This window comes from Callorhinus ursinus, unplaced genomic scaffold (genome assembly GCF_003265705.2).
Source record: "Callorhinus ursinus isolate GAN/ISIS: 27379988/994484 unplaced genomic scaffold, GSC_fseal_2.0 scaffold37, whole genome shotgun sequence".
NCBI lineage: Eukaryota > Metazoa > Chordata > Mammalia > Carnivora > Otariidae > Callorhinus > Callorhinus ursinus.
In genome coordinates, this window is record NW_027397099.1 from 4,546,303 (window position 1) to 4,559,991 (window position 13,689).

The 13,689-nt window shown below is 34.3% G+C and overlaps 1 protein-coding gene across 6 annotated transcripts in view; it reads right to left on the minus strand.

Annotated features, from left to right (window-relative positions):
- The window catches only part of NFAT5 (nuclear factor of activated T cells 5), a 120,523-nt gene that overhangs the window by 39,570 nt on the left and 67,264 nt on the right, over positions 1-13,689 (minus strand). For all 6 annotated transcript variants that reach the window (XM_073880067.1, XM_025889084.2, XM_025889085.2 and 3 more), the window contains 4 exons: positions 12,953-13,511; positions 7,178-7,370; positions 4,987-5,177; positions 2,611-2,783 (listed from right to left, as the gene is read on the minus strand). In XM_073880067.1, the coding sequence (XP_073736168.1) occupies positions 2,611-2,783; positions 4,987-5,177; positions 7,178-7,370; positions 12,953-13,511 (1,116 nt within the window). The remainder of the gene's footprint in view (positions 1-2,610; positions 2,784-4,986; positions 5,178-7,177; positions 7,371-12,952; positions 13,512-13,689) is intronic.

Consider the following 13,689-nt stretch of genomic DNA (forward strand, 5'->3'; position numbering starts at 1 on the left):
CTCAGTTGGTTAAGCGACTGCCTTCGGCTCAGGTCATGATCCTGGAGTCCCGGGATCAAGTCCCGCATCGGGCTCCCTGCTCAGCGGGGAGTCTGCTTCTCCCTCTGACCCTCCCCCCTCTCATGTGCTCTCTCTCTCTCTCATTTTCGCTCTCTCAAATAAATACATAAATAAAATCTTTAAAAAAAAATAAAAATAAAAATAAAAATAAATAACCTACACCTCCATAATAAATGACTTCTACAAAAGGAAATGGAAGGGACAATACAGGTATTCAAGTAAAATCCCCCAATATGAACAGAGATCTATTTTCTCAATTCATAAAAAGTCTAAATGACACAAATAAATCTCCTAGGTAGAGGAAACAGTTCACTAACAATCTCTTGCTGTAACCATAGTCCTAACCATCCAGAGGCTTTGGCTAGGATGAAATGAATTGTTTAAACTTGGTTTTAGCACTGCAATTTTAAGTGATTATGATGACAATATAGCATAGTGGCTAAAAGCAGAGGCTCTGAATCCTGGTCTTACTATTTGCCAGCAATGTGACCTTGAGGGAGTAAATAACTCTAAGTCTCAGTTTCATCAACTGTAGAATGGAATCCATATAAGGTAACAGAGAGGACTAAATGATACAATGCTTATAGTGTTTAACAAAATCCCTGGCACATAGTCAGAGTTCAAAGCATGTTAACTCTTATCACTGGCCATATATCCTTTCCATTCCTTCTTAGGGCCATCAAATCTACCCCACACATCACCTCCCAGAGAGATACACTTTTTTGCAATGTGGACAATATTATCATTAACAGTGATAATTAACAAATGATAATAATTACAAATGAAAAATTTCAGAAAATTATGTTTTCCAGTTCTTTCGTATTTTCTACCATCTTTAGCCAGTTATATTTATACTTTAACAATAGTTTAATGAAAAAGAAAATGAAGAAATGATTGAACACACTAATGAAAGAAAGAACAAATAATTAAAGTTGGCAACCAATTCACAGTCTCTGCTGAAGCAGTATGATCTCAATTATCTAGCATCTCCTGGCTCTGGCCTTCAGAGAGTGGCTATGGTCATGCTCAAAGTATTAGATCACTTAAAAAAAGAACTGCAAATACACCATTAAAATTGGAAATTCATCCTTTAAGAGTCAAGTTGGAACATACCGTGAATTAGTAAATCCAGAATTGGAGCACCCCAATTAGAAAAGCTTTAAAACTCAATAAACCATCTACAGATTGTTTATTTTGTCCCTATCTAAATGCAATAGAATGGACATGGAATCTATGATTTGTAAAAGCAGTCTATTTATAATTGCACATCACCCAGAAATAGCCCAAGGAAATACTAGTATCAACACAAATTTGTCATAATAATGAAAAACAGAGAAATCCAACTGAGCTCGCTTGACATCAGAAAGATATTTTAGTACTTAAAAAAAAAAATTAGGGTGTTCACTAAGCTAGAGTATGGCTATATAATCATTTCAAAGATGAATCAAAAGAAAGGGAAAAATAAGATTTACAAAGGATGAACAATTTGACAAAACTAAAATACAGTAACAAAGGTTCTGTAGGGGTAGCAAGGTCAGAATACAGAAAACAACCCAAAGGAAATTCAACTGAATGGAACTGCGTCTCTTCTGCTCTTCTGATTTCAGGTACAAATTACAAAAACACAATGCCAAAGAAAATTACACTCAATGAAAATCTTAAGTGACATATAAAGGAAAAATTTTTCCTATTTATTACTTGTAATAATACTTCTTACAGGGAAACCAGAATATATGGTGAGACACATACAACAACATGATTGAATCTAAACACACACACACACACACACACACACACACACACACACACACATTTACTCTCTATGCCAAGATTAGCAAAATAAGAATTTCATTTCCCACTTCCCAACACTATAATTTAATGCCATAATTTGTAATCAGAACTCCAACAGCTGTATATTTACAAAGTTCTGCTTACCTTAGTGTTTCTTCTGTTCTAATAGAAAATAGACTTAGGATCACAGCAATTTATCACACAATAAAAATGCAGCAAAAAAAATCCTTTGGCTTTTCAATTTACTTCAGGTAAACCATTCAGAGTACATTTTCTTTTTTTTTTTTTAAGCATGGAGCCCGAGAGCGGGGCTTGAACTCATGACCCTGAGGATCAAGACCTGAGGTAATTATCAAGAGTTGAAAGCTTAAGCAACTGTGACACCCAGGTGCCCCTAAAGTACTTTTTCCAAAATTAAAAAAAAATTTTTAAGTAGGCTCCACACCCAATGTGGGGGGCTTGAATTCACGACCCTGAGATCAAGGGTAGCATTCTCGAGCAACTGAGCCAGCCAGGCGCCCCCTCAAATTACTTTTAAAATTAGTATGTGATGATAATAGGGAACTACAAAATGCTATACATCTTTAGAAAATTATTTGATATTATCCACCTTTTAGTCTAGAAAATTTGACTACAGCTTTTTAAAATGTTTCAAGTTTTGCAAGATCACAAACTAGAGCATATGATACATCTGAAATTTAGAGATGTCTGCAAATTAACAGAAGATGAAAAAAATCCAATATATATTTTCTTACTTACTACATAAAATCGGAGAAGAGGGTGTTTGCAGTGTCAAAGTGGAGCCATCTTTCCTTGTGATATTAACTCTAAAAACCAATCTGGCACGAGTACTTTTTTTCTTGGAACCAGCAATTCCTATTCTGGCTTCAACATCAGCATTCCTCAATTTCAATATCCCTACGCAGTCCACCCTAACACACACAAAAAAAGACATTAACTGATATTTTCTGTTGTATAAATAGTACAATATTCTTAACCAAATAAGTCTCTTTTTTTTAGGGGGGGAGGGGCAGAGGGAGAAAGAGAGAATCTTCTTAAGCAAGTTTCATGTGCAGTGTGGAGCCTGACAGGGGCTCGACCTTACAACCCTGAGATCAGCACCTGAGCTGAAATCAAGAGTTGTACGCTTAACTGACTGAACCACCCAGGTGCCCCAAATAAGTTTCTTTTAAAAATGTTTTTGCTAATTATTAATTTTTTGAAAATGTAATACAATCATAAGGTTCGAAATTCAAAAAGTACAGAAGGGTGAATTCTGAATATTCATAATTCTTAATCTTGTCAATTTTTCATTTATAATAATAGTGGAAAAATAGTAAAGTAAAATTGCTATTTCAAAATCTGAACATAATGGTTTACAAGAGATACTTTTGACATTTTTAAATTTTAATTTATTTTTTCTGTTTTATTTTCTTTTAAAGATTTTATTTACTTATTGGAGAGAGAGAGAGAGAGAGAGAGAGAACGAGCAGGGGAGAGGTAGAGGGAGAGGGAGAAGCAGACTCCCCACTGAGCAGGAAGCCCAATGCGGGGCTCAATCCCTGGACCCTGAGATCATGACCTGAGCCGAAGGCAGACACTTAATGGGCTGAGCCACCCAGGTGCCCCTTAATTTATTTTTTTTTAAAGTATGCTCTATACCCAACGTGGGGCTCAAACTCACAACGCTGAGATCAAGAGCCAGTCAGGCACCCCAATTGCCATTTTTAAAAAAATAAATGTATCCTCTATTTTTGCAGCTAATTCATATATTAAAATAGAGGGAATGAATTTTACTTACAAAACAAAACTAGCAACTGTCTCCAAAAGAACGGAACATTATATGGCCATTAAAATATATGCTATAAAATAAGATTTACTATAAGGAAAATACTGATTGGTAAGTGAAAGCAGGGTTACAAAACAGTGGGTACAGTATTATTTCAATGTTATCAGAAAAAAAGATGGAAAGATATATATCAAAATTGTAGTTATTGGGCGCCTGGGTGGCTCAGTTGGTTAAGCATCTGCCTTCAGCTCAGGTCATGATCCCAGGACCCTGGGATCGAGCCCTGCATGGGTCTCTCTGCTCAGAGTGAAACCTACTTCTCCCTGTCCCGCAGCCTCTCCTCCAGTTTGTGTGCTCTCTCTCTCTCTCAAAAAAAAAAAAATAGCCGTTATTTCTGGGAAGTTGTCTTTTGAGAGATGTTTTTAGTTTTTTATTATTACTCTTCATTGTTCTGTATTTTCAACTTATAATGAATAAGCACTATTTTTATAATCAGTAACTCCCTTCCTTTCTTCCACTATATACATTTATTTTTATAATTTTCAAAAGTTAAAAAATAAGTCTTTACTAAATATTTTTCTAAATTTCCCCTTCCAATTAACCTCTTACTAACCTATTCAAAATGGCTTTCAAAAGGATACTGAAAACTAAATAGAGAAATGCCATTAGCTATCCAATATAAATAATTACAACATAAGTCTACCCCTTTTCAATATGTTTGCTGCTGTTATGGTTTAACTTTAGGATTAAAGGATCTTAACAAAAGGTTTAAGGGGAAAAATTTTTAAATTTAAATCATTAATACTTCTAATACATTTTGGGCAATGAAAATGCTAAGATGAAAAAAACATAGTCCCAGAACATACTCTTTTTTAATGTAGGAAAATAGAAACAGAAGGTGAATTTAGAACAATATGCTTTTTCACATTAAAATGGGTCAAGGTAGCATGAATGGCCTCCATCAAAGAGTTTCTAACGCAAACACTAAGAAAGCAGAATTTAGAAAAAAAAAAAGAAAAGCAGAATTTAGGAGAGCAAATCAAATTGTTTGTAATTTTTATTTTTTAACATTACTTTTATTAATTCCAACAAGTAAATCCATATTATTTTCAAAAAAGCCAGCATTCCACCTGGCTTTTATTTCCTTGCCTTTCATCATGGGAATTCCATGGCAAAGGGCAAAAGAGTTCATTTTAATCCATTACACCATTCTGCTATTTGTAATGTTTAAAACATTTAAATAAAATACTCAAAATCTTCTTTTTTTACATTAGAAACCAAAATTTTTTTGAGTCCACTGCAAAAGTGCAATGTATACTGAAAAATATTTTATACTAAGTACTTACGCCAGTGTCATGTTGTTGCTTGGATCAAGACCAACTTCTATAACGGTAGTGCCTTCAATGTCCACTTCTTTACAGGGAGTTGTATTTCGCCCAGTTACCCTGCAGGCCTGATAAAATCCATGTGGTTTCACTCGACCAGAGTCATTACCCACAAACACTTGCAACACTACTGGCTCATTATGGCCTTCCAGCTGGAGTGAGATAACATGGAACATAAACACTAATTAGCCTTTCAAATAATCTGATTGTCAAATCAAACACTTAAGACCAAGTCCTATATTTATAACTGGATAACAATAAAGAAATCATTTAAATCCTCAAGATAAACAAAAGTACAATATTTTCATAAAAAGGACAGATGCCTAAGTTTCTGTACGAAATGTTTTAATTCTGTAATAATCACACTTTGATTATAATTTTGTATGTATAATGATAAATTACCATTTATAATTAATTTGTACAACCAGATGCAAATGAATACACAGTCCTTTAGGTATTTATAAATTTATGGACTGCCAAAGCATGTGGGTTATTCAAAATTTACCACCACCACTAATGGAAAAGTCACTAAATTGTGTTAGTGGCATCATTATCATCATCATCATCAAATGAATACACATAGTGAATTTTTTACTCTTTAAAGCTATTTAAATAGGAAAGTGAAGTGCACCTATATAAATAAAAGGGAAATGGAGCTCTTTGCATACACACACACACAACATCATGAAATCCTGGGCCAAAACATGGTTTGAAAACTGTTAGTTCAGACCAGGATCTATGGGTCCTTACAGGTCTCTAATAAGCCTTCATAAGTTATAATTTGTATGCTGAAGAATAAATAAATATTTAAAACAGCATTTGGGAACAAATGTTTCCAATGCAGATTTTTGTTCAGGTTTATAGTTAAACCCTGAAGCTGCTAATATAGAATGCGTAAAATCACAAAATAACTTGTACAATGTATACCAGAGGGCTTTACAAAATTCATACATCTTTTCTAACCCAGTATAGCTATATCTCTGTGAAAAGATATCAAAATGAGGGAAATAAGCAGATAAATAAACAATCTACAGAAACCATTAGCAGTACCTAGAACAGTGTCTGGTACATAAAGGGGTGCATATTTGTTGAATGAATGAATAAATAAACTTTTGAGGTCAGTCAATTCACTCCCTATCATAGTTAGACAATCTAATAATACTTCTGACCAAAGAGTACTTAAACAAAGCATAACTTAAAGTTAGAGCAACTGGGTTAAAAAATACTGACCAAATTATCAACATGTATGGTTAGACAAATATTTACAAAGAGCAAAACTGAAATTTCTTATTTACCTATTATTTGTCTTGAGTTTGGGGGATTGAGGATGGGTTGGTGTGATGAGTAACAGAGGGATAAGGAATGATGATGTTGACTATTAACCAACCTTATAAATAGCCACGGATAGGTTTCCTGATCCCAAGATTCTACCATTATTTCATTAAAATTTAAAATGAAAGGCAGTCCAATTGAATACTACTCAACTAACACATTTTCACAAACTGTATTTAACAAGAATTTACCATGTGACTAGCCAAAATTCCTCCCTGTTTAATGTTTTATAAGGGGCAGAAACACTTATTAAATATCCCCAACCCAACTCTATTTTGGTTTGTCTTCAAAGAGAAATACTCTAACAGTTTCCCAGGTACTGAAATTTAAGCCCCCTTTTTTCATTTGGTCTAAATTCTGAAACGATGAAGATTCAGTTGATATCCTATTTCTTAAACTGAAGACTTAAATTATTTATCAACCAATTCTTTTCTGAGATGAACAGTCCTGATTTCTTTGGCCATCTCAAAAACCTTACTTTCCAAGTTCATAGTAATTTCTACAATATTTTTTTTAATTCACTTTAAAATTTCCTCTTAAATATTAAGTTTGGGAAGAAATACAGTTGCTACCTATGTCAAATATAAGGAGAACATAATTCATGATTTCCAGATATTTATCAGAATACATTCTCACCTCCTCTTTAATCTAAGCTAAAATTCAAATGACATCAAAGTAACAATATCGGGCTTAGGATTCAGTTTTGCTTTAATTTCCATTATATACACCTAGCAATTCTACCATTCTATTGTAGACAGCTTTTGCTGGTTAAAAACAAAACGGAAGAAATTCTTTGTATATTGCTAAATAAATTAAGTACCTTTACTGTAGGAAAGCCTTGCTGTGTTCTATCCTTTACTGAGCCACGGCTACCCTCAGTCAGGTACCGAGCTCTATGCTGGGTCTCAGGCTGTACAACTATCTTCAACTCTTTTCCCTCACTTTTAACGGGATACTGTCCACACAACATAGGGCTCTTCTTTACTCCACTTCCTTTTGGGTTTTCCAATGTTCTGAGAAGTCAAAGCACAACATGGAAAAAGTATCAAAAAGAGTTTTTTTCTACAAAAGTCATCTAAGATAGAGGAAGAAACAGGATAGGGAGTACATTAAAAACAACTGATTATCTTACTGACAACCTAGAGCCTAAGCGAAGATACACTCCATAAGCAAAGTATCTCAAAACTTTGCAATAAAACTGAACTGTACAGTGCAAAAATAAAAAATGCATATGTGTGGTAGGAGGAGGGGAGGAAGACCGAACGCAATAAGCCAGGAGTAACGGATAAGAGCTGATGTCATTATAACCTTTCACACTGTACTTCAGTCAAAACAAATTTTAAAGCTACAAGATTAACTACCATTATCTTCTAACCAGACTTGTAAAGCAAAAGAAAAGTGGGAGTAGCCAAAAAATAGATAAATAAATAAACAAAAGGCCTTAATAAAACAATTCAAAGGACATGTAGCATACATATTCCTTTGGATATCTTTTTCAGTATAATTTTTCTGAAAAAATTGTAATAAAAAAATCAGTGATCCAATTTTTATTGGGAAATTAGATTTACTCTAAAAATCTTTCTTAGAAGTGTTAATTTTTCAGAGTATTTTTATTTGTGATTAAATAATTAAAGACCTTAGCATATAAAATCTTTATAAGCTGGGCTTTACAGATAGGAAATCTGTTTTTTAATTGTATTTCTTTTTAAATTTTTTTTATTTTTAAAATTTGTATTTCTAGTATTTGTTTATCATGCATTTGCTATGTGGAATGTATGTTCAAAGAAAAATACTTCAAATGGTGGTTAGGACTTTACGTCAATACATTTAATCTGAAGCACTGCAAATGTGACAAATACAAAATAATACTATTAGTTTTTTTTTTAAATAGACTTAAAATTATCCATGTATGGGGTGCCTGGGTGGCTCAGTTTTTAAGTGTCTGCCTTCGGCTCAGGTCGTGGTCCCAGGGTCCTGGGACTGAGCCCCACATTGGGCTCCCTGCTCTGTGGGAAGCCTGCTTCTCCCTCTCCCATTCCCCTTGCTTGTGTTCCCTCTCTCGCTGTCTCTCTGTCAAATAAATAATCTTTTTAAAAAATTAAAAAAAAATTAAATTATCCACGTACATTTTTTTAAAGATGTTATTCATTTGAGAGAAAGTGAGTGAGACAGAGAGAGAGAGCATGAGCAGAGGGAGGGACAGAGGGAGAGAGAGAGAAGCAAACTCCTGGCTGAGAGAGGAGCGGGAAGCCCAAGACAGGTCTCGATCCCACGACCTTGGAATGATGACCTGGGCCAAAAGCAGACACTTAGGTGACTGAGCCACCCAGGTGCCGCTACCCATGTACACTTTAAAATAGAGTCAGAGGGGGTCCTGGGTGGCTCAGTCAGTTAAGGTTGGACTCTTGGTTTCGGCTCAGGTCATGCTCTCAGGTTCATGAGATCAGCCCTGCATGGGGCTCTGTGCTCAGCGGGGAGTCTGCTTGAGATTCTCTCCATCTCCCTCTGCCCCTCCCCCCTCAAATGAATAGATAAATCTTAAAAATAAAATAAAATGTCATGGCCTATATTGCTTTCTGTATGACTCACACTGAAAATACAGAAGCCAAGAGATGACTGTGGAAAAATCTCCAAAAGCAAACAGGTCCCAGGAGGAACATTATGAATTCAAACAAGGAAGAACAATGGTGGCTATGAAGCCTTAAAAATGGCCCTAAGGTTTAACCCTCCATCTCTAACCAAGTTGTTGCCTCTATTATCAATAACAAAAAGAAGAAATATTGGGGCGCCTGGGTGGCTCAGTTGTTAAGCGTCTGCCTTCAGCTCAGGTCATGATCCCAGGGTCCTGGGATTGAGCCTCGCATCGGGCTCCCTGATCATGGGGGAGCCTGCTTCTCCCTCTCCCACTCCCCCTGCTTGTGTTCCCTCTCTCGCTGTGTCTCTCTCTGTCAAAATAAATAAATGAAATCTTAAAAAAAAAAAAAAGGAGGAAATATTGTTTTCTCAGTGGAACCAGGCACTGGGTTGAAGCTCATGGCTAGGAAAGGGACAGAAGAATGAAGAAGGAATGCAAAGGAATGGGCGAAGACTGACAAGGTACGTGGGAGAGTTCTGAGGGCTAGCACTGTGCTCTATCATCTTCATATTCCCTGAACCCTGCATAATTCCTGAAACCGAAGGTGCTGAGAAAATAGTCCTTGTTGAAGGCAAATAGGAAAAAGAAAGGAACAAATAAGGAAAGAAGAAAAAAAGAGCACCTATTTTAATAGTAAGATGAGAAAGACTGGATCCTAACTGGCCAAGGAATGCCATTCATGTAAGTTTGACATACGTTAAGTCAAAGATTACCTGTGTAACTCATTTAAAAGGCCCTAGAAGAATAAATTCTACGAATCAAAGAGTTGAAACTGGAATAATGGGCAACAAATCCTATTTTCCTTTTCATCTTTCTGGGCAGAAATTCAAACATTTGCTTTCAATACAATGTGCTCTCAATACATTTGCTCTTACCTATGAAAACCTACAATGATATCATTTTTTACTTATTTTAAAACCAAAGCAAAAATATTCACTTACAGAAACTATGTAAAAACACCCCCCAAATATTCACTGAAAAGAAAATACAGCAAAATGCTAAAAGCAGTTGACTAGATTATGGGTTATTTCTTTTCTTCTATTTTTCCAAATGTTTGTAATTAATACGTATTCATTTTATAATAAGAAAAGGGAACACTTCGTTTGAAATATAAGGAAAATTTAGCATATGTCAATGAATTTGGCAAGATACAGTTTTTATATTCACTTATGCTAGCCAAGCTAATATTTATGAGGATAAACAGATGAATATGAGTTTTACTATTTCAGTAAAACCAAGTATTTCATTTGGGATGAAGGCTGCTAAGTGAGTTGACAAGTATACATATTCTTAAAGAAGAATAGTCCATGTAACTAAACAACTTCTGAAATGATACTTTTAAAGCCCTCAAAACTATCTTTATTCTCTAAAGCTTAAATGTAAAGATGGAATACATATATATATATTTAGATCTTTAGACATGTAAAACAATGAAAATGTCAACTAATCCTTGGAAAAGTAGTCAATTAAATTACTAATTTTTAAGGCATGATGGCTTAAGAACAAACAAGAAAGTAGCAGTTAATTGGATGGGATTTTACTTTTAAATGACATCTAAAAGGTAAATCCAGTTTGGCATACTCTTCAGAAGTCTTAAGATGACATTCTAATTTCTTTGTGTTACACATCCTTTTGGTTGTCTATGTCACAAAAAAATAACTTCTACTACAAAATGCCTAAAAAGCGTTTCACATCCAGATGACATCATGTCTTAATTTCTAGAAATATCTAGAAGAGACAGAGGGCTACTGATTCTCAGGACATTTAGTTGAAGAATTTAAGAATGACATGGCTAGGAATGTTTAAATACTAAGTAGTTCCTTTTCAAATGATTCTGTTTTCTTCATAAACTCTAACTTTTATATATAATATTTTAATTATACAAAAGTGCTATTTTCATCTTGATCAATAAAACTGCTATATACAACATATTTGAGAGTATATTTCCTATAATTTAGCATTACATAAGTTGTAAATATATGGCACATTAAATCTAAGGCTATATATACCTTATCCCTTAAAAGATTTCTAAATTTCTTTCATGTTTCTAGAAACTTTCTTGTTGAAGAATATAGGACATTAGTTTGAGATCCTCTTAATAACTGCTTTGAAAAGCCTATTTTTCTATATATTTACATAAACTTTTATCCTCTCCTTGATATAGTTCTTATAAATTCAAAATGAAAACTTCTTCCATCATTTCTATTTGCTAGTGCCAAATATTTTTCCATTACCTAAGAAGCTGGACATTTCTTCTGCTGCTTGATGAGTTTCTGTTCCATGAATTATTTCATGAGAGATTTTTGTCTTGACAAATGTTATTATACTTTCCCTGGGTAACCTCAAATCATTTCTAAGATATATCTATCATACAAAAGCAGAAGCAGAAAAGATGTAGGTCAAGATATCTCTTTAATAGGAACTGCAAATCATATGTGTTGACTAACCCTATGTCAAAATTTTATTTGTTCATTTGGATCTTTAACATTTATTTCAATATCAAAATGAAAATCTCTCTTCTGGAACTTAAAAAAAATTTTTTTTTGCATTGAAGCCCAAATAAACACCCATATTTCGTGACAGATACACATGAGCCTTTTACATCTGTGCAACTATGTTTCAGAGCATTATTCTACAGGTACTAGTTCTACAAATATGTTGTAGAATTGACTCTGCTAATGGCAACATTTTAGGAAAGGCTATATCTTGTTTTTTTTTTTAAGATAATTTCCTAATCTGGACTTTCTAAAAAGAAAAAACATTTCAATGTTTACTTTTATTTAACTACATCACCCCAAAGAAGTTCTAAGTGAGAGGAGAAAAGAAAACAGTATAGAATAATTACACTTAAATGGTAGATAAATGGTAGCTATTACTTAAAAAATGTACTGACAGAATATTTAAGAACAAGTTTAATGTACATTAAAAAATATTCTCTATAATATTCAACCAGATCTCTAACTTAAAAGATATGAATGATGTCATCAAGTAATAAACCAACCTAACACTTCTCCATCACTCTCTGTAACCACCTGAAATTGTAGGAGGTTCTGGATCAACTAAAGACCATATTCTGCCTCCCAAAGAGTAATCTCTCAAAATCCACTGAGTTAAATTTTATCAAATTATGTTGAATGTACGATAGGAAAATCTAATTTAAAAAGTCTAGCAATTAAATATAATAAAAGTACTAAAGGAATTAAGAAGTTAAAAGTAAGTCATAGTATTCTATACTATAGCAATAAATATTCTGTACTACAGCCACTGAAATATATTTATATGCAGATATATTTATAGTGAGTGTTGTGAACTGGCAGAGATGAATGAAAACTCAAACATGTACCATGACCTGTTCTATCACCCTTCCAATACATAAACCCAGACTCACAGGAAAAAGAATCAGTGATATATTTTTTTTAAAAATGTCAGCACAATGTATCAAAGAAAAAGCTTAAAATAGATACATGAATCTAAATGATGAGAATCAAACCATCAATTTAGTTTTTTCTTGTTTTCATCAAAAGAAAAAAGTCTAAAATCCTCAGAAATGGAAATGGGTTGAACCATATGGGGAGACAACATGAAAGAACACAAACTAGCCCTTTTCAAATGTTTTGAGTTAACGACGGCCATTACAATCTAGTTATTTCTCTGAGTAAAAATATTTTTAAATCCTTTTAAAATAAAATCCATTTGAAATTTAAGTTATTTCAAAACAGATTATTTTCTACTAATCATACTCATAATAAGATACCTATTGCTAAAATCTATTAATGTTTTTCTGTAGTGAAACTTGGTAATTTTAAGTTCGAATTTTCATGTATCTCAATGATAAAATCAGTATCTTTGCTTTATATGCACACTTGAATTGAGCAATTACAAAAACTGGGGAATGATTTATTTATTTTTTGTTTTGTTTTGCACAATGGTGATAGAACTTTAAAAAATGTGAATACCAACCCATTTCCTGCTTTTGAGTTGCCTTTGTTGTCCGTGGTAAGCTGAGAAAGCACATAGTGAGGTGCTTTGGCACTGTCGGCATCAAATATATCCATATTAGATTCTTCACAATCTCGTCGTTTGACCCCCGGCCTCTGCTTTGGATTTCGTTTTCGTGATTTACGAGGTACCTCAGTGTTATCATTGTAGGAACTGGTGCTCATGTTACTGAAGTTGGAGGGGGAATCCTCCATCCACATACTGCAGCTCTGCTCTGATTCCAATCCACACCCCTCATCCTGGCAGGACATCCGACTGTTATCCAGCAAGTCCTCAGGTGGTGGTGAGATGTACAAGACTGTGTGCCTCTTCGGTGTTGATGGATGCTGCTGAACTGTGTTACTGGTTAACTGCTTTTCACTTACCCCTCTGTTACTTACCCCCAAGGCTGAGGAGCAGCTCTCCACTTGCATAGCCTTGCTGTCGGTGACTGAGGTAGAATAAATGGTAGGGCTGGAAGAGGTGGTAAAGGAGCTGCAAGCACCGCCCATGGAGGAAGAGGAGGGAGCTGAAGAAGCATCTGCGGTGTACAATTTAAGAGTAAATACACTATACATATTTTCACCTATGCTGGCTAGCAGTCCCATTGAAAATGTGATTCGTGAACTGATTGTTTTTCCCCAAAATGAATAGTTGGAATTTGGTTAAGTTTTAGAATATAAATGCTTCAAGCAATACAAGGCCTAAAAAAATGCAAT